This window comes from Pongo abelii, chromosome 18 (assembly GCF_028885655.2).
Source record: "Pongo abelii isolate AG06213 chromosome 18, NHGRI_mPonAbe1-v2.0_pri, whole genome shotgun sequence".
In the NCBI taxonomy this organism is placed as follows: domain Eukaryota; kingdom Metazoa; phylum Chordata; class Mammalia; order Primates; family Hominidae; genus Pongo; species Pongo abelii.
In genome coordinates this window covers 47311891-47333306 of record NC_072003.2, presented here as the reverse complement: position 1 = coordinate 47333306, position 21416 = coordinate 47311891, and the positions used below count along the sequence as shown (strand labels likewise).

General features: G+C 49.0%; 1 protein-coding gene across 1 annotated transcript in view; it reads left to right on the top strand.

The window, feature by feature from the left end:
- ABCC12 (ATP binding cassette subfamily C member 12) overlaps positions 1–21416 on the top strand; it is a 72880-nt gene that overhangs the window by 22586 nt on the left and 28878 nt on the right. Inside the window, exons 9-14 of the mRNA XM_054533858.1 lie at positions 2535–2642; positions 4694–4972; positions 9127–9198; positions 11564–11688; positions 16071–16143; positions 17759–17962. Of these exons, the coding sequence (XP_054389833.1) occupies positions 2535–2642; positions 4694–4972; positions 9127–9198; positions 11564–11688; positions 16071–16143; positions 17759–17962 (861 nt within the window). The remainder of the gene's footprint in view (positions 1–2534; positions 2643–4693; positions 4973–9126; positions 9199–11563; positions 11689–16070; positions 16144–17758; positions 17963–21416) is intronic.

The following is a 21416-nucleotide window of genomic DNA, read 5'->3' as shown; positions in this document are numbered from 1 at the left end:
TCTCCTGCCACAGCCTCCTGAGTAGCTGGGATTACAGGTGCCTGCTACCACCACACCTGGCTAATTTTTGTATTTTTAGTAGAGACGGGGGTTTCACCATGTTGGCCAGGCTGGTCTTGAACTCCTGACCTCAGGTAGTCCACCTGTCTTGGCCTTCTAAAGTGCTGGAATTACAGGCATGAGCCACAGTGCCGGGCCAACTCCAACTTTTAAGAACAAATGCTTGGGCTGACAAGGGGCCCAGGAGAGCCTGGCAGCGATTCTTATCACGTCCATGGCTGGGCAGGGGTCATAGTTAATGTTGGAATGCAATTTTAAGTGTGGAAAAAAAATGGAAACCAAACAAGCAGTTGGCTGTTTTATCTATTTACACTACAAGAAGGAGAGTTTGAGAAAATTTTCTCAGAGGGAGGAAGTATAGGTATTAAGAGAGGTAGTGGTGTTGGGGCCAAAGTCTGGGCTTAGGATCCCGGTCTGCCTTGTTTAAATCCAGACTCTGCTACTTAGTAGCTATGACTTATTGCAAATCATTGAGCCTCTCTGGCCTCAGTTTTGTAATCTGTAAATGGGACGATAATAGCCACAATCAGCGCTGCTGTGAGGACTGAATCAGTTATTTTGTGTAAAGCATGTAGAACCATCTCAGGCTCTTAGGTCCTATACAAGTGTTAGCTATTCTTCTTAGCCTGATTCTCATCTGGGCCAGACAAATGAGGATTGAAAGCCTTAGAGGGAGAACTGGGATGAATGTGAGACGACGTTCAAGTTCTTTACAAGGACATCCAAAGATAAAGAAATGCTAAGCTAGAGGGAAAATGATTCCTGGCTTAAATAAAGAAAAAACCAACTGAATATTAAACCAAGTAATTGGAGGAAAGTCAACAAAGGCAACAAAAAAATGAGAGAGAGAGAGAGAAGGAAATAAGCAAATTCATAGAGGAAGAATTGCACCTAAAATCAGGGACCTCACGGGGGAGGAAAGAGGTGACGTTTGCAAAGCCAGAATGGTCTTGCTGAGCCATCCTTTGTGGGGCCCATGACTACCCTGTGTTTAATCCCATTACTGCCCTGTGTTTCTTGGTGAGTTGCTTTTATTTTCTCTGGTTCTTCAGCAGGCAATCACTCATGCACAGTTTACTCTGACACACTTTAGGGCCTTCAGCCCAGCTGTGAGCCCAAAGCCAGATTGAATGGCAAGGATACACCAAGGCTGGATGTAACGCTGCCCAATTATTGTGGCTCTCTCTGATCCCAGACCAAAAAGAAAACTATTTTTTTCCTCCAGCAACATATCAAGCAAATCAACTTGAAATCAAATTGAGAGCATGTATTTCATATTTTCCAACATGACAGTTAAGAGGGAATCTAGACCAAAACCAAATTTGCAAAGCTCTGGGTCCTTTGGATTCAGAGCTGATTGCAGTCACTTCTCTGCTATGGTCATGTCAGGAGTTGGTCAGCCCCAGGGTATTCAGTCACATCAGGCCGCGCATGTGCTCTGTTAGCCAGGCCTGGGCTTCCCGAGCCAAGGTGGTGCTTTGGGACCTGGAAGAACTGAGTTCCCTTTGAGGATGTATTTAGGACCAGATGTGATAGAAGCATCTTTCATTATCCTCTTAATGAAGGGACTAGGATTAGTTGAAGCCTGGGGCCCTGTCCATGGGGCCCATTTAACAGCATGCAGGATCACTCACGATTTGATGAAGAAACTTGTATTATTAATTTCTTAAATGGGTAGCTAGGGAGCGGCTGCTAATTACAATTCGGACAGATGAGAAGATGAAACTGGAGAGATGAAATCATGTACCCCTGGGGCACCAACCAAAGGGAGAAGGCTTGTTTTCATTGATGCTGTAGAATATTAACCACTCACTATGCAAGGCACAGCAAGGAAGGCCCCGTGAACAGAGGTGATTTTTTGGAGCGAAGGGTAGGGGGAACCACAGTTGACCAAAGGCTCTCAAATCTGGCCTTGTGTGGTGCATGGGGAGGCAGGGCATGGAGGCCAGGTCCTGGGAGCAGGAGAGTGAGTTCACCCTCCAGCTTCCCCCAGGGGCAAGCAGGTCCCTCCAGGGAGCCTCTGGCTGCATCCCTGAGGCTGTGGTGTGGTGTTGTCTAGCTCTAAAGGGTCAGATGCCTCTGAAGAACTGAGAGCAGGAGGTGCTTCAGGACAGTCTGCATGGGCTTCGAGTGAATAGTCTAGATTCAAATGAGGATGCAGTGTGGCTGGAGATTGCCAAATGTATTCTGTTAGTGGCCTGCCTCAGACCTTTTCCCTTCTGTATCAACAGAGACAAGGGGATATACTTGCCACCATTTTGGTGAAAATCCCAGAGCAAAATAGATTAAGATGCTGCTGTCCCCAACTGGCCAACCCATGGTTTCTGAGCCATGGAATGAAAAGATTGTTCCTCTGCACATTCCAACGATGCCACCATTTCTCATTTCAGCAAGTTTAATCCCCATGTGTATAACGGTTTAGAGCCAAGGTGACTTCTCCTTCTAAATCCTCATACTTCTCTTTTGTTCTTCAGGCATTTAGTGTGATTGCCATGTTTAATGTAATGAAGTTTTCCATTGCAATCTTGCCCTTCTCCATCAAAGCAATGGCTGAAGCGAATGTCTCCCTAAGGAGAATGAAGGTATAACTAACCCTGAGTGAGTAGGGAAGAGAGATCTCATTTTGGGGTGGGAAAATGCTCAGATATGTGGAGGCTGTACCAACCTGCTGGAGAGCTGGGTCACTTGTTGAGTTGACATTGGGAGGAGGGCATCCATTCAGAATTAGATGAATAAATGTGTATGAAGGACAGAGCAGGCAGAGTTTTATAGGTTGTCTGTAGGAATGACGAGATAGAGTCTCTGTACATGAAGAAGATGTTCCTGACCCTCTTTTTCCTAAACAATATATACATCCTAAGTGTTCCACAAGTGAGGTTGGTTTTGTTCTGAGTCATCCCCACTTTACCTAGTTTGTCCTTTAATGGGCATGGTGATGGAAGTGATGAAGAGGATGTTGGGGTCCCTACATTTATGCACTCATTTAGTCCCTTTATTCATTCATTTATTCACTCATCAAAGATTTACTTTGTGCCTTCTATATATAAGACACGGGAAATGCAAATATAAGGAAGAGAGAGGCTTTATCCTCAAGAGCCTCTGTTCCAGTGTGGGACCAGGCACTCTAAGAATTTCTATACATGATAAGGATATAATTGACATTCGAGAAGGGCAAATAAAGTGGTTTGAAAGTTCAACTGAGGAGAGGAAAGGGAAGAAGGGCATTCGTGTCAACACAAAAGCTTGTTCAAACATCTATGAATTGATTGAATGATGTTACTCACCCAAGTCAGAAATCCAGAAGTCATCATAAGCATCCTGATTCATGCACTCCTCTTTTCCCTTACCATACACATCCAACCAGTCAAGAACCCTGTTAAGTCAACTCCTGATTATGGTATTCTCTCCATTTTAAGGGGTGCCATTGTAAGATTGGATTGGAAGGTACACTGTTGAGTTATCAGTCTTTGAACAAACATAAGGACACCATCACATTAATTGCATGTATTATGATATCAGATAAAAAAGTAAAGGTGCTTCTTAGACTAGATAAAGGATGGCATTTCTTGACTCCTCAACCTTCACTCTGTCCGTACTGCCATTGCCTTCAATTGAGGCCTCCATTATCTCTTATCTGATTAGTGCAGTGATTTATGAACTAACCTTTCTTTTTCTAACATTCTTCTCAAGTCCGTATAGCACTCAACCCCAAGAGAGCTGTCAAAATATTGGTCTGATTACCAATACTCATTCTCACCTGCTCAAAATCCTTGAGCCCTAGTCCCCTCCAGGCTCTCCAGCTGTGGGTTCTCAGTTTTGTGTCCCCTTCCCTTCCCAACTTGAGCTCTGTGCCTCAGTAATCCTGAATTGCTTGTTTCATGCTGCCACCCCAACAAACCATGGCTTTGCGTGCTCCTTGCCTTTGTCCATGCTGGGCCTTCAGGTAGAATGCTGTCATTCTCTTTCCCTTTTCTCATCTCTGCCTGTACAACACCTGTACAGACCCAGCTCTAGCACCAAGTGCATGGACCTTGAGAATGAGAGCCAAGTGTCCCTTCTCTGGCAGTCACAGTGCTTTGTCCTCATCACATTTTGCAGAAACGATCCGTGCATGTTCTCATCTCCCTCCAGACTGTAATCTCTTCAAGGACAGGAACTGTGTCTTATTTATATTTGCATTTCTGCTGTTTACCCCAAAGTCTGGCACATGGTTAGGGCTTAGCAAATGCTTTGTTGAACTGGGCTGAGTGGCCTAGGAAGAGGACACAGCAGAGACTGAGCATATGACCTTGATTTCATAAGCATTTAGTGCCAAGCAGTGAAGTCCACTGCCCAAAGACTGGTAAGACCGACTGTCTTGGGCACAAGGGTGAAATGTGGCTGGGATCAGCATTCTCCAGTGTGGGTGACCCACATAGGCCTTGTGGTTAAAGAGGCAACTGTCCCAGATAGCATGAGCTAGTGGACTATTTCTGCTGCAGCTTCTCCTGGGGGAATAATTTCAGAACCTCTTTCCTGGATGTGCTGGGTTAGAATAGCCAAAATTGTGATTTGGGGTCATTAGAAGATACATTGGGATGATTCTTGCAAATGGATGACATCTGCTCAGTTAATTTTGTCTCTTTAATCTTAGAAAATTCTCATAGATAAAAGCCCCCCATCTTACATCACCCAACCAGAAGACCCAGATACTGTCTTGCTTTTAGCAAATGCCACCTTGACATGGGAGCATGAAGCCAGCAGGAAAAGTAACCCAAAGAAATTGCAGAACCAGAAAAGGCATTTATTCAAGAAACAGAGGTCAGAGGCATACAGTGAGTGGAGTCCACCAGCCAAGGGAGCCACTGGCCCAGAGGAGCAAAGTGGCAGCCTCAAATCGGTTCTGCACAGCATAAGCTTTGTGGTGAGAAAGGTGGGTGTGTGTTGCACAGGTGTGGCCTCCAGCCCTCCTCCTTGCATTGCATAGCTACAGCCTTCTCCAGGTCTGATACAGTTCAGTTAGAGCTGAAGGTGGTGATGGGATGTCTCTAACTAGGGTCCCTGTATTTTTCCCCCAGTTTTAAAACTATGTACATGAACATTGGAGGCCCCCTCTCCAAGTGTGGAGAAGACGGTGGTTATATTCATTCTGATTTGCAGTACTTCCCTTAGAGTCAGTTGCAGTTTTGAATGAACAGTCCACTCCAGGTGGCTAGGCTTGAACTGACTAGCTTTCATAAATCTTTTTTGATTTGTTCTCTTTTTGTGTGTGTGAGACAGGGTCTTACTCTTTTGCCCAGGCTGGAGTGCAGTGGTGCAATCAGAACTCACTGCAGCCTCAAACTCCTGGGCTCAAGTGATCCTCCTGCCTCAGCCTCCCAAGTAGCTGGGACTACAAGCATACATCACCACGCCCGGATAATTTTTTAAAATTTTTTATTTACCAGGGGAAAGCGGGATAATTTTTAAATTAAATTTTATTTTATTTTTGTAGAGATGGGGTCTTGCTATGTTTCCTAGGCCAGGCTCGAACTCCTGGCCACAAGTGATTCTCCTGTCTTGGCCTCCTGGGTCAAGTGCTGAGATTACAGGCATGAACCACTGTTCCTGCCCTAGATATGTTCTTAATTTCACATTGGAATATTATGATAGATGATAATGACTGATAATTTTGAACACTACTATTTACCAGGTACATAATAAACTCACTTAGCCAGCTCAATAACCAGGCATCATAACTGCCCCTACTTGATGGTTGAGGAGCCTAAGGCACAAGAGGGTTAAATAGCTTGCCCAAGGTCACATAGCTAGCAAGTGGCAGAGGAGGGTTTTATACCCAGGGCACCTGGCTTCAGAGTCTGGGCTCTTAACCACCGGCAAATACTCCTCTTGTAAAAAGTAAACTGAGATAACAAGCAACCCAGCCAAGGGCTAAGCCAGCCAAGCCAGACTCAAGATTGAGGGGTGGAGATTTCAGGCAACGCTGTGGGTTTAGGGAATGTTTGGCCTCTTCCTGCGTCTCCTGCACGCATCTCCTTCTTGCTCTGGGAACTCAGCAGCAGACTCCCAGGGTGGCAGTGTTGATTTTGCTGCAGAGGGCTCAACATTAATCTTGTGCCTAGTATTTTAATCTCTCATCCTGTTGACTCACTCTTTCCCTGTGCGAGCACTATAGAAGGAGAGGTTCTTATTGATTATGCAATATCAAGCTCAATAGCTGGTGTGAGAATGGTACCTCTCATAGCTAACAAGGCTGTCTGCCATGTATTCATTGGAAACGATATTTGGTTGGCTGAGTGCAATTGAGCTCAGATTTCAGCTAAGTCCCACTGAGTGCCACCTACTTTGCCTTCTCGCCACTCTCCCCGTGGAGCACCTGACTTCCCCCCGCCCTGCCTTCCCATTTGCCTCCAAGAGGCCTCCGTGAACTTCCCGTGTTCTAAGGACGCTGCTTTCTGGCCACGCAATGGCTTTGCTAATGTGCTATTCCATATGTCGGTGACTCTGGAATTCCTGCCTCAAGGATGCAGTCAATGTTTTGTGGAATAAATTGAAGATAAAGTGGGGGCAATGCATTGTTGCCTCTGGAGCAGTGAGGGCAATGCAATGCCTCTGGAGCCTGGGGGACCCCAGTTCCAGACCCAGCCACTTCCTAGCTGCTTGACCTTGGATGTCTTGCTGAAGCTCCCTAAGCCTCTGTTTCTTTACCTGCACCGTGCATTTCATAGAAGTACCCATTTCACAAGGTGGTGGGGGAACTCAGATACCACATAAAAATGCTAAGCCCATAGTAAGTCTCAGCTGATGTTAGGTATGATTGTTGCCTTTTTCTTTAACAATTATGCCCAGCTTAAGTGCTGCCCTCAAATGTTCTACATTCAGGGCATCCAAGTTTTTCCAAGTTTAGCTCCTCAATTCCATCACACTGGATCTTCCAAGGGGTAGGGTTTTTTGTTCACAGTTATGTCCTTATCCCGAAGCCCAGCTCCTGGCTTGGAGGTGGCCAGCAGTGTTTGTTGGGAGAATCATCAGAGGATACAGGCCTCATGGATTTTCTGCTAAAGACAAGGATGAATCTAGAAGGCTTCTTACTTGGCCCCAAGAAGTGGACAGGACTCAAAGGGCAACCAAATACCTGGTGAGGCTGCATCACATCTGCGGTCTCTTTAATGCCCCAGTTCCTTGAAGTCCTTTTAGGGGAATTAAATAGATTCAGCTTCTTTTCATGAGGCAGGAATTCCAGAGTCACTGACATATGGAATAGCACATTAGCAAAGCCATTGTGTGGCCAGAAAGTCCTTAGAACACAGGAAGTTCACGGAGGCCTCTTGGAGGCAAATGGGAATGCAGCATGGGGGAAGTCAGGTGCTCCACGGGGAGAGTGGTGAGAAGGCAAAGTAGGTGGCACTCAGTGGGACTTAACTGAAATCTGAGCTCAATTGCACTCAGCCAACCAAATTTACATCCATGTGGGCTCCACAAAGGCAGGGAGACCTCTGTGTGGATCACTATTTTATCCCAAGGTGCCTGGGATTCAGCAAAGACCTTGTTTAAGGAATTATTGATGACAGGCAGGGACTCTCATGTGCTGAGAATGGCAGACAGGGGATGGGCCTTTCTGGTCTAGCTTGGGGTGAGAAAAAAGCCATATTTGGCCCCATGTTGGGCATCTTTGCCCTAAGGGATTGCAGGGAGCAGGCCTACATGAGAATGTTCTCAGATGCTCCAAGTGCAGTATTGCAATATCTGCTTGAACACGAGTCGACATGCTTCCACGTCAGTCTCCACATGGGCTGTTTGCCTGCAATGATTCTCCCCAGATACCCCATGGCACCCTTCCTCACCTCCTTCACGTCTTACCCAAATGTCACCTGTGGCAGATGCTGTCCCTGCCCATGTGCCCTGGACCTCTAAGTGTTTCCTGGCCATCTTACAACTGCCTTATCCGCATCCGTGCCCAAGGGCTCTGCACACCTCCATAAAGACCTTCACAGACTAGAGAGCAGCCCTCAAACAATGACTGCTGGGGCATCAATACCCCACCTCCTCTGCCATTGGGTGGGACAAAGCTATAGTCAGTTCCCCAGAGTTTCCTGCAGTTTCCCTGCAGGGTTGAGTTCCATTTGCCTCCTGTGTAGGATATTCTGTTAGGGAGCCAACCCAATAGGCTGCCCTTTATGGGCCACCTTCCCTTTCCTGTATCACTTCTCCTCTTCCCTACTGGAATTTCCTGCACCTTCCAAATGTGAGTGTGACTTTTATTCAAATCCTTGATTCAAGGTCTGTTTCTGGGAAAACTCAAGCTAAGACATCTACCTTTCCAGTAAGGCTTTCCTTGTACCCCGAAGCCTCCAGCCCACTCCCTGTCCCTTCCCTGTCTCTTCCCTGCTTTATTTTTCTCCATGGCAAGCATAGATGTGCCTGCCCCACATTTCATTTACTTGTCTTGCTTCCTGTCCATCTTCCCCTGACTACAAGGTAAGTTCTGTGAGGGCAGACTCAGGCCATTGCCTGTTGTGTTCATTGCTGTTCTTGCTGGTGGTTGGAACAGTGCTTGGCACCTAGCAGGCTCTGATAATGATTTGTTGGTTGAATTAATAAATCTGGAGCTGTAGAATATTAGAATAGTGTAACTTCTCAGTAATTCCAGATTTTTGAAAGCCCCTAGATCTCCATACTTCAAAAGCTACCCTAGTCTCCCTGGGTTGTACAGCCTTTTGCATCCCATTAGATTTGCTTTTCTGGAGTCTGGGCATAGAATAGCCTTCCTGTTCAAGGCCTGTGTCTCCCAGACCAGCACAAGGCTGTTTCACACCAGTGATCTTACATGATTTCTAGAAGCCCTGTGGGTGCTTGGCTATGCCACACAAGGGAAGGCACTTAATTAAGACTTACATTCCTGCATCCTCCCAGGCTGTGTTTATGTGGGCCAGGGTGGTGTGGCTGCAGCTGCCATGCCCCAGAGCCTGCAGTGACCCCTTGTTCTCCGCCTGGCCTGACCAGCATAGTTTGGCAGCGGCACCTTTGGGCCAGACCCTCTAAGAAGTGGGAGAGAGTGACTGTGTCCCATCTCTGTTTCTCTGGCAGGGGAAGATCTTGGGAATATGCGGGAATGTGGGAAGTGGAAAGAGCTCCCTCCTTGCAGCTCTCCTAGGACAGGTAAGCTGTATGATGAGTGCTGTGAAGATGGACATTAACATGACAATGAAATGGCTCCCTTCCCGTCAGGCGTGGACCCAGCAGATGGCCTCGGCTGCACTGGACACTGTGCATGTGGTTCATGATAATTTCTGGGAGGTTAATGCATGCAGCAGCTCCAGGCCCCTGGGCCAGATGAGGCTGAGTTTTTCACAAACTCTTGTTTGCCAATGAGGAGATCTATCGAATGGCGATTGCCTCCTTGCCTAAAGCTCCATCTTGGTCAAAGGAAAGATGGGTCCTTAAACCCATGGTTATCCCCATGAGTTGGGCTGCCCTGATTTAGAAATGCCAGCAAAGCAGCTTGGTGTGGAAGGACTTTGGAGTCTGGTGCTCATGGTGACTATAGATGTATTCTATGCCTGAACTAAAGCAGCTTGTGCCCCCAGCTTCTCTGCAAACCTTGGGTAGGAAGAGGGAGGGGACTTGGGTCGTTGTCCCTTCTCTGCTCCTTCTAGTTGGGTGACCCCAGGGAAAATGGCCAAGCCATTTGTAGTTTTCACAAACCTCTATGTCGCCACGGTTTCTAAGTCGCATCCCACATGAATGAGAAGCTTTGTGGAAAAAAAATGCTAAGTCCTCTTTCTCCCCACTCTGCTGTTGCTAAAGGGAAGTTTGTGCAGCTGGGATTGCCTCTTTCAGGAAGAGGTCGGGGTACTTCTGAAGAAGTGGGGACTCCAGAATAGGGTGGTGGGGGGATGTGTCTTATGAGTTTTAATATAAGTGACTTCTTTTGGCCTCAGTTGACTCATCTATAGAAAGAATGACAACTCCTTCCCTGCCTGGAGGCAGAGGTGGAGGCTGAATCGGATGAGTTCCTGAGGTCACCCACGCTCTGAGAGTGTGTGCCTCCGTGATGAGTCAGCGTGAGCCATAGAGGTGACTCAGCTCAATTCCCCACATAATGATGTGAATACTCTTAATAGCATCCTACTGCATAAGAGATGGCCCAACTTCTGGTCGGATAGCTCCAGTGATGGGAAGCTCATCATGTCACAGCCAGTTCCCTCTTTGGAGAGTTTTGATGTATATTGGAGTGAAATTTGCCTCCTTTTAATTTCTGTCCTTTGGAAATTTTGAGATAACATTGAATCTCCCATGAGACAGTGGTGGGATCAGGCCCCTGGCTGTGATCACTGGGGAGGCAGGGGGGCACTCTGGACAGCCTGGGTTCCCCAGCTGTTTCTGCCACATGCTCACTATTTAGCCTTCGGCAGGTAACCTCTCTGAGCCTCATGAAACCACTTGGTTTGCTTGTCTGTAAAAATGGGACTAAGGAGAGTTGTGGTGAGGATTGAATGAGATCATGTAAGCAATAGTTGGCTATAGGATAATTTGCAAGGCCAGTCATGGTGATAAACATTGAACATGCACTTAATTCAGTGCACAGAATATACCCTATGCATTAAAAATACTACGATTATTATTGTTATTATCATGGTGTCTTCTCCAAATTGAATTCTCTGTCCGTTGCACAACTCCTGAGGTGAAGTGGCTTCACATCCTTCGGCCGCCTTAGTGACTCTCCTTCTTTGCCCCTGGACCCACTGCCACTGCCCCATGAGCATCAGCTCTGAGCACTGTGGCCTGCCCCACATGTACCTTCTGTTGATAACTTTGAACGTTGCATCCCTGCTGTCTACCATTGTCTATTGGATGCCCACGATTAGGGGTCATCTTAAATGAACATATGTACTCAGGGTCACAAACTGGAGCCCATGCATAGTTTTAACTGGATTGCTGAATGCTTTAAAAGTCCAAAGGTTTCATATAAAACTGGATCTTTGACTCCTCTGGACAAATTAGAAAATCCTGCTCCATCAGGCCTGCATCCTTGCATGGCACCAACGATGCAACTGAGTCAAGGCTGCTTCCTGAAGATGGGGTGTGCCAATGCCAACACCCACAGCCGTGTAGGCAGTGCCCTGCTCCCAGGGCCTGGCTGAGCAGGGTTGGATCCAGCCAGTGCACCTGGAGGAAGGGGAGCCTCTTGTGAAGAGTCTGTTCAGAGAACATCCTGTTGTAGCTGGGCCCAGGTGCCATGTGCACTGGGAGCAGCCCTGCAGTCCAAGCTCTCCTGTTTGTAGCAGAGCTTACCACTGCCTCTTTTCAAACATTCCCTGCCTGGCCCTGTGCAGGTGTTTGACTCTGAGATTCTGCATCTGCATGGTTGGGCTTTCTGGTGCATGGAGAAGATGTCCTGTCAACACTCTTGCGCCTTCATAACCAATGCTTGTGGAATATGTGGGTGCCAGGGTGCAACGGGAATTCGAGGAAAAGTCCTCAAGGCTTGGCTCCTGCAGCTTCTCTGGTCTTGTTGTTCCAGATGCAGCTGCAGAAAGGGGTGGTGGCAGTCAATGGAACTTTGGCCTATGTTTCACAGCAGGCGTGGATCTTTCATGGAAATGTGAGAGAAAACATACTCTTTGGAGAAAAGTATGATCACCAAAGGTAATATTAACTTTTAAAGCAGGAGGCACATTTGTGTTTAGTACACACTCTCCTACAGATGCTGATGCTATTGGTAATGACTGCTAAGTGGGTTTTGAGTTTAATGAATTCTGATTAAACATTCATCAGATACACACAGACACTGGTTTTCCTCTTCCTGAGCCAAGCGTTCAGGAGAGGCAACTTCTGCAGACCTGCGACTGCACACTGGGAAGAGGATAGAATCGGCACTTCATTCCCAGGGCAGAGGAGCATATGTTCCGAGGTTCTCTGCAACAGGGCATATGTGGTCTGACTAGAGAAAAACGAATCCAGCAATTTTGCTTTAGGCTGAGTACCCAAAACTGCTTGGAATCATGAGCAAGTATGTAATGAATCAGCCCTGACATTATTAATTGACATCAGAGCTATCAGGATATATTATCACTGTTAGTGTCCTCAGAATGATCTAACTAAATAAAAACAAAGCTCAACTTATAATTACTTGATTTACTTTGAGCCATCATCTTTTTTATATCATTTTATTTTTTAAATGGACATAATTACATCTATCTATGGGGTGCACTTTTGTGTTTTGATATATGACGCTGGGGGAGAGGGGAGTGTGGGGAAAGGATAGATGTTGACCAAAGGGTACAAAGTTTCAATTAGACGGGAGAAATAGGCGTTAGTGATCTATTGCACAGAATGGTGACAATGATAAATTTTAATGTATTATATATTTCAAAAGTACTGAAAGAGTATATCGTAAATGTTTTCAACACGAAAATTGCGAGTATGTATTTGTAATAACTGTAGTATGTAATGAACAGACAGCAATTTGAGGAGAAATATTTTCTCTAAGAACATTTAATAACCCATTAGCTGGGTGCAGTGGCTCACGCCTGTAATCCCAGAACTTTGGGAGGCCGAGGCAGGTGGATCATGAGGTCAGGGGTTCGAGACCAGCCTGACCAACATGGTGAAACCCTGTCTCTACTAAATATACAAAAATTAGCTGGGCGTGGTGGTGGGCACCTGTAATCCCAGCTACTCAGGAGGCTGAGGCAGGAGAATTGCTTGAACCCAGGAGGTGGAGGTTGCAGTGAGCCGAGATCACACCACTGCACTCCAGCCTGGACAACAGAGCGAGACTGTCTCAAAAAAAAAAAAAAACTCATTAATACCGTGATCACCTTGGACATTTCTATATTTATTCTCTCCCTACTTCTGAAATGTTTGAGTTTTCTAAATTTTAATTTTAACATTAGATTCAGGGGGTACAGTTTTGTTACAGGGGTATATAGTGTGATGCTGAGGTTTGGGTTTCTACTGATCCTGTTCACTCTCTAAGTGGACATAGTACCCAATAGGAAGCTGTTCATCGGTGCGCCCTCTCATCCTCCATCCTTTTGGAATCCCCACTGCCTCTTGTTGCCATCTTTATGTCTGTGCATACCCAAGGTTTAGCTCCCATGTGTAAATGAGAACATGTGATATTTGGTTTTCTGTTTCTGTGTGAATTTACTTAAGATAGTGAAGTCCAGCTGCCTAATGTTGCTACATGATTTTGTTCTTTTTTATGTCTGCATAGTATTCCATGGTGTACGTGTACCACATTTTCTTTATCCAATTCACCATTGATTGGACCATCATCTTTAAGCTCTGGAAAGTAATGGCTTCCTATGGTTCTTTGCTTAGCTTGGTGTATTGCCATGTACATTCTCTCATTTGAGTCCCATAACCACCCATTTAGGGATATAAAATTATATCCCCATTTTACAGATAAAGAAAAGGGCCTAGACAGGCGAGTTGACACTCCCAAGGTATTAAATGCTATCAAATGTCAGAGTTGAGCCTTGGACTTAGACCTTGAGCTCCAGATCAACATCAGTTTTCTGGAGCTGGAGGTGCCTGACAGCTGGGTCACTCAGAAACCTTCCCAGGCATCACAATGCTTAATTAAGAGAATTGGAGTTGGTTTTAGGAATCTGGCTGTCAGCTCTCCAGTGGTAGTTTGGCCTTTCTCATCTTACCCACCAACTCTGTCCCTGCTGGCTGGTATGGCAGCATGTATGTTCTCATCAAGAGGCTTGTCAGTTCACCTCCTCTTCCCTGGCCATGCCATCCTGTGGCCAGGAGGCTCAGGTGTGGCAGGAAGGTGATCAGTGCAGGAGCCAGTGCTCAGTACAGCCAAATTACTCTGCTCAGCATCTCTTGGCCTGTGCCACCCACCTGGAACGCCTTCTTTGTCTGTGGATGCGGACTGGACAGAGGGTTGCCTTATTCATCAAAATGACGTTCAGAGGGCAAATATGTGCCAAATGCCTGCAGCATGCCGGGCACATGGGGACAGAGATGGCTCAGGTATATCTTTGCCCTTAAGATGCTCAAGCCTGGAATGGGCTATAAGAAACGCACAGAAATGACAGTGTACCAGGGAGGAATGAGCCAGGTGGCAGGAGACCGTGCTCAGATTATTCCAAGGCAGCAGAAATCACGAGAGGATGGTGGATCAGGGAAGAGAAGATGGCACTTGAATTGGGCTTTGAAAGATGGATCTAGCATCCTTCATATGTGGCATGTTTAGCAGAGATTTTGCTCCTAGGGCAGAAACTGTGGCTCTCAGGGCCATAGGAAGCAGGAGGGTGGGAGGAAATTGAAGGTGGGAGGTGTTGAGGGGAGGAAGATGTGCTGCGTGGTCTGAGTCTTGTAGTTGCAGATTGGCAAATGTAGTAATAGCAATTATAGCCCCCACTAATGGAGAATTTGCCATGCAGCAGACACTGTGCTAATGGCTTCACATGTTTTTCTGCTCCATTCTCACAACAACCCAATGAGAATTAGTTGTTTGCACAATTTTATAGAGCAGAGAGTGAGGATCAGGGAGGTACAGTCACTTGTCCAAGGTCACCCAACTGGATTCAAACCCATTCTCTGATTCCAAGGCCCCTCATCATAACTGCTATGTACGCCAACCCCAAAGTTTGTGTGTGGGCATGATGCTCGGGCCGTGCCCAGGTTCCGTTTTGGGGCCTGTGTGCAACAGGAAGGGCAGCTGCTCATGCCTGCCTGCTCTCTATCTTGCCTCTTTATTGGGAAGGTCTGTCTTTCGATGTCTGAGTTGTGAGGCCTGCCCATTGTAACTCACTGAAGGAAAGAGGGTCCTGATGACGATAATGCCAATGATATCAATCAATCAATCTGTCATCAACCAACCAATCAGCCGTTGTGGAGGCAGGCAACCTGCTGAGAAGGACAGAAACCTAAAGGCCCAGTGGTGCTGCTCAGCAGCTGCTGGGAGGGAGCACAAACCTGAGCCAGGCACTGCAGGCATCCTGAGCAGGAGTTGGGTCCCCAAGGCGGCTGTGCGGGGGCTCTGTGATGCCTGGGGAAGGTTCTGCTTATGGTGGGGGCTGTATGAGTGAGGTTGAGTTGCAGAGAAAACCGAGGGAGGAGAGTGTGGGCATCTGTCATAACATGGGGACGACATCCCAGTGACCACGGACGTTCCTAGGTTCCTTGGTGCCAGAAGTCCCCAAAGGCCTCCCCTGGGGCAGAGCGGGATCATGCCCCTGGGGACTGCTGTGGGGCTGACCTCACAGCTTTGCTGCTTTTTGCAGGATAGGGTGCTAGTCCTGGCGGCTTGGCTGCCGCGGAGCTGGCTAGGGCCTTGGCTGTCAAACTCCCCAAAGCCTGGGCTGCAGGGCTAGGCAGAGGGTGACACTGAGGGGACACAATGGAGAGGCCAAGAGGCCCAAAGAGCAGGAGTCCCACTCTCTCTCCCATTCCGCCCCCTTACCTCAGGTGCCATTCCCTTCGGCTCAGTATCCCGAGTTGTTGCGCGGGAGAAAACTCCATTCTCTCCAACCTAGTAGCAGTGAGGGGTGGATGGAGTAACTTTGTGGAGGGGCTGGGCACATGTCAAGGTCGTCATTGGTGATTACCCAGCCCACTGCTGTTAGCCTCCTTCACACACACCCTCTCTTCCACCCACGGTCCTGCTTCAGCCCTGTGCCTCCCAGGAGGCTATCCCCAGTGACTGCAGCCCCCAAGGGTGACCCCTCTTCTGACTCCCACGAGCGTCCAGCAGGTGGCGCCCTCAGTGTTTCCTGCAGGGCTTTCCTGTTCAGCGTTGTCTTCTTCCCTGCATGGCGAGAACCCTGCCAGCGGAGGGGCCATTCCTGAATCAACTCTGCATCAGGTCAGGGGAGGGGCCAGTGGTCAATGGGACGCTACCCTTGGGTCATTGAAGGCAGAGCGACTGGCCAGGGAGCCTTGGATGTAGCACCCGCCACCCCTGGCCTTGCCCCAGCGGCACCAGCAGCGCCTGTGGAAGCAGTCCAGGGCAGCAGTGTTTGGGGTCTTTCTCATCCAGCTACTTCTGAGCTTTGCACCAACAGGTATCAGCACACAGTCCGCGTCTGTGGCCTCCAGAAGGACCTGAGCAACCTCCCCTATGGAGACCTGACTGAGGTGAGCAGGGCTGGGAGCGCAAGCCCACTGTAGCTGCACACAGTACATTTGATCAGGTCCAAAGGCCTGAGGCCAGCAATCCCCTGTTCCACATCCAGATGCCCCGACGACGTGTGGGCAAAGCTCAGGTTCCACCCGTTCTGAATTCTCCCTCTGGATCTATACTTGCTGGATGTCACAGTGGACGTGGCACCAAGCTTACTGGTGTTTGGCACAGTGTAGTCACTTCTTGGGGCTACTCCCAATCTGCCTGTCGTCTCAGGAAGGGTTTCTGGTGAAAACTGCTTCCTCATCCCGAGGGCTGGCTCTGTCCTGCAAACCAGGGCCCCTTCTTGCCTCACTGGCTCTGCCCAGGCCAGGAGTATGGGGGTCACCTCTAAACATTGCCCCCTGGGGTGTTTGTCCAAAGTGCTAGCTCCATCCTGGGCTGAGCCTGCCACCCCAAGAGACCCAGGGGAGTCACCTTGCCATCTCGGGTCCCCACCCTTCTTGTGTCCTCTGCACAATCTTCCTCACCTTGCCCAGGAGCCCCAGAGGAGATCAGAAGACTAAAGCTTTCTGAGGAAAGGCAGTTTGGGGTGTCTTTCTCTACTGGTGCTCTCAGTCTGCCTCCCCAAGGAAGTGGCCGTGAAGCCTTCCTGGCCTGCATCTGAGACCTCCCACACTGCAGCCCTGGTTCACCCTTCCAGGCCATGCTCCTACCTGCCTGCCAAAGTGTCCACTCACCTCCTAGCCTCTAAGTCTCTGCTCCTGTGACATCACTATCCTTTGAGTTTCAACCCAAAATCTACCTCCTCAAGGAAGGCTTTCCCAAGTCCCACCACCTGAATAATTTGCCACAAAGTACTCTATTGATGCTCTTCAGCAGGCGCTTGTGAAATTCTGCTTGCTGCTGCTATTATGTACATAACTAACCTGCCCACTGTGGAGCTCCCCAGGGAGAGAGGACTTCTCTTGTCCAGCTTGTGTGTCCTGCCCCGTGCCTAGCTCAACGTCTGGCTGAACACGTGGGGTTCACTTTGGGTTCCATTGGATAGAATCACCTACAGTAAGCAATCATCCTTTCCATAAATATTTACTGAGCACCTATTCTGTGCCCAGCGTGGTGCCAGGCCTTAGGGTGGTGATGATGAACCAGGAAGTCAAGGCTTATCTCTCCACAGTGCTTAGAGTTGCCTAGGGATGGGATAGTTGCTCTACAAGTAAACAAAATAGGGAACTCCCTTTTCCATCTGCACCCAGCCACGTTTCCCTCTGGTTCACTGCTGCATTCTCCCCAGCTCTCTGCTCACACAATTCCCTTTGGTGATAATAATGATGTAGCCCCTCCCTGTGGGATCTGCGTTGGGCTGGGGTCTTGTGAGATGGGCACCCCTCACTCCTCATGGGAAAGAGCTTTGCCCTCGTTGCCGCTGCCCACCGGGCTTCCTGGAGAGGTAGACAAGTGGAGCACTTCCACTTACCACAGAGTCTCCTGTGACTGGGTGCCCTGTAAGGGGCGGAGGAACTTGGATGTGGCGAGGATCAGTGTGTACGTCTTTCCCGGAGAAGCTCCAGGAAGCTTCCATTGCCCAAGAACTTCAGGGTGGGCCGACAATGTTGTCCCTGTCCACAGATTGGGGAGCGGGGCCTCAACCTCTCCGGGGGGCAGAGGCAGAGGATTAGCCTGGCCCGTGCCGTCTACTCCGACCGTCAGCTCTACCTGCTGGATGACCCCCTGTCAGCCGTGGATGCCCACGTGGGGAAGCACATCTTTGAGGAGTGCATTAAGAAGACGCTCAGGGGAAAGACGGTCATCCTGGTGACCCACCAGCTACAGGTGATGGGACATGCAGGATCCAGGAGGTCACGGGATGGGTGTGGCTGGCGTCTGATGCTCACAGAGCCTCCTCTTCTGCCTATATCTGCCTGTCTTCAGCTGGGAACGTGGGGAGGGAGCCAGGGATGCAAGAGACACTCATGATTCCCCAGCCTTCCTGGCTCCCAGGAGGCCCACCTGTTCCACTCTGTGCATGGCCTCTGTGGGGCCAAGACTTTTCCTGCACCAGAGGGTAGATTCTCTAGAAGCAATTGAGTCCTGCCTGTGGGTGGACTGGGGCACCCTTCCCCCAGTTCTGGGTGCCTGGTAAGATGGGGAGCCAGGGAAAACAACGACGGCCCCACCCTTACTCCAGCAATTCTGGGCAAGCCTGAGGCCAGGGATACCTTGACTGAGGGTGTCAGGGGGTGGTAGACCTCTTGGATGAGGGACCCAGATGCCCCAGGCATCATACCCCAGGGGAAAGGGGCTTGAAGCCAGGACTTTGGGACTAAGGCTGAGGCTTTGGGGAAGCTCTCTCTGCTCAGGGCCACTGTCTCAGGCTAAGGAGCATGAATCTCACTGAAAAAGTGACTGGGCTTGACCTCAGTGAATTTAAGAATTTGGCAGAGTGGGAACAGTCCTCACTGCATTGGTCCCACATAAGGCGTCCTGAATGCCTGATGGGAATCCAAGAACCTCCTCTTCCCAGGCCAGGTTTCCCTGCTTCCAGACCATCTCCCTCTCTCTTCTTTGTAGGGAATCCCCAGAGATGTGTGGGGGAAGGGGGGGGCAGCGTATGTGTGTGCACGTGTGTGTTCATGCGTGCACGTGGGTGTCTCCTTGCCTGATGAGAGATTCCTTGGGATTGACTTATGTTGAAAGGCCTATTGGGGCAGGAGAGCAAGAGTCCCGTCTTCTTTACTCTCCTGCTACCTGCAGAGAACATGTTACATAAGGGCCTGGTCTGGGGGCAGGAAGCAGGTCTTTGCAAAGGTAAGTCAAGCTGGGGTGGAGAGGGAGGGGCAATAGCAGCAAATAAAGTTGCCATGGCTACAGGATGCTGCAGCCAGCATTTTAGGACCTTCCAGTAGTGGCCAGGAGGACCAGCCTATCAAGAGGGGGTTCCTCGAAGACCCCGTAAAACCAGGCTTTCCCATTGCTGTGATGCTGCCCCTAGCCTGAGCCCACCTTTGCCCAGGGCTAGAGTTCTGGTCCCGGAATAAGCTCCAGGCATCCGAATTTTGCGCATGGGGATTGTCTGGATTTCCTCTGAGTGGGCCTGAGCACCTCCAGGAAGCATCATGCTGGGCTGGTGTGGACAAGAGCTCCTAGTTCTTCTTCTGGCCTAGTTCTTCTCTGAGTTAGGATGGAGGACAAGGTTGGATTTCTTCAAGACCCTCATGAGGTGACTGAGAATGGGCTCTGGCCCAGTCTGGATGCTAAACCTGGCAGCCCTAGCTCTGCACCTGGACTATCCCTGGAGACACCCTGCAGCAGGGAGGGCTGTCCTCCGAGGGCTCTGGGGATCTGGAGGGGGACGCTTTGTCCCTGACAGATGTGGGTCACGGCTGTCCCTCCAGGAGTCCTCATGAGGGGAATCATAACCTTGGTCCTGGTTCAGTCTTTGAAACTGACTGAGCTGCAGTATGACCTCAGACAGGAGCCATCTTCACACCAGGCCCATCTCCTCAGATTCCACCTTCCCCTGTCATTTTATCTAACTTTTTGCAAGTTGGAAGAGGCAGGTAGCCACCAGGTGGCACAAGATCTTGGTCCTGCTGTGCCTTGTCAGGGAGGATGGAACTTAGAGCCCCAGAACTGGGGCCCGGGGCTTTTCCAGAGCCTATCCCCGCTGCTTTTACTCTCAGGCCCACAGGCAAGCATCTTAGTGGTTGGGGTGGATGATCGCTCTTCTAAGGAAACCACTGAAGTCCAACCCAGGGGCAGATTCGGTGATGGCTTGCAGAACAAAGCTGCTCAAATCTGCCTCATATCTCTGGAGTGAATTGGGGGCTTGCTGGCCAGAGGGGGCTTCCCTGCGAGCTCCTGGAGCTGGAGTGTGTGCTGTGGCACAGGCAGAAAAAGCTATGGGACTGGAACAGGCTTATGGTGTCTCAGTTTCCCCATCTGAAAAATCAGCTGATAAGACAGGGAGCTGGGCAGTTAGTGGGAGGGAGGCATGAGGGCTGGAGCTGTCCAAGCTGTTAGAACTGTTATCATTCAGCCTTTGGGCACCCTCCCAACTTGCCCAATCAAGTGTACAATGACTGAACACAGCTACTTCTTTCAGGCTTGTAATCAAGAGCAGCAGAGGTTGATTTGACCTTGGATGAACGGCGCAGTATCAGGGAAGACCTCTGGCCCATACTGCAAAGGCTTCTTTTGGTCAAACCATCTTTAGTCTCAGCATCTTGCCCACCTCTAGGAGGGGTCTTCCTTGATCCTAGGGGGAGAGCTCTGTGTCTCATTCCAAAATGAAAGGAAAACCCTCTTAGCAGAACTCTTTGATCTCAGGAATGATATGGAAATGAAGGGAATTCAAATTAAAAAAAAACCAGAAGTGCTTTGGGCAAAATGTGGGATGCCAGCATTAAATATAGCTGTGTTTTTATCTCATAGATAGAGCTGGCATAAATTCCTCAGGCCAGGGACTGTGGCCTCTTGCCTGGGGACCACACCATGGTCTGCTTCTCCTGGGCTAAATGGGGATGATGAGGGAGGCTTGTAATGTTAGAACAGAGGAGGACCTTCGTGAAGATCATATTTCCCTTCCCTACCAAGTCCTGGCTTCTGTGACTGTCAGTTTTATTTTCCAAATCTCCATGATCAGATTTTGATTCATTTATTTATTTATTTAATTTTTTTGAGACAGACTCTTGCTCTGTCACCCAGGCTGGAGTGCAGTGGCACCTTCTTGGCTCACTGCAACCTCCACCTCCTGGGTTCAGGTGATTCTCCTGTGTCTCAACCTCCTGAGTAGCTGGATTATAGGTGCATGCCACCACACCCAGCTAATTTTTGTATTTTTAGTAGAGATGGGGTTTCACCATGTTGGCCAGGTGGGTCTCGAACTCCTGACCTTAGGTGATCCACCTGCTTCAGCCTCCCAAAGTGCCGGGACTACAGGTGTGAGCCACTGCGCCCGGCCATGATCAGATTTCTTAGGAAGGCAGCTCATTTAAGGAGCAGTAGCAAAGGAAGATTCAGTGTGCTTCACTGTGAGAGCCAAAGGCTGGCTTTTTTTTGGACTCATGAGACCTGTGGGTACTAGATGAATGGTTCTGTGCTGGGGGCCAATCTGCCCCCAGGAGGCACTTGGCAATGTCTGGAGACATCATTGCTTGTCACACCTCCAGGAGGGGGCGCTACCGACATCTAGTGGAGTAGAGGCCAGGGAGGTTGGTAAATATCCTACAATGCACAGGACAGCCCCCTCAAAGAATGATCTGGCTCCTAAAGTCAACAGTGGTAA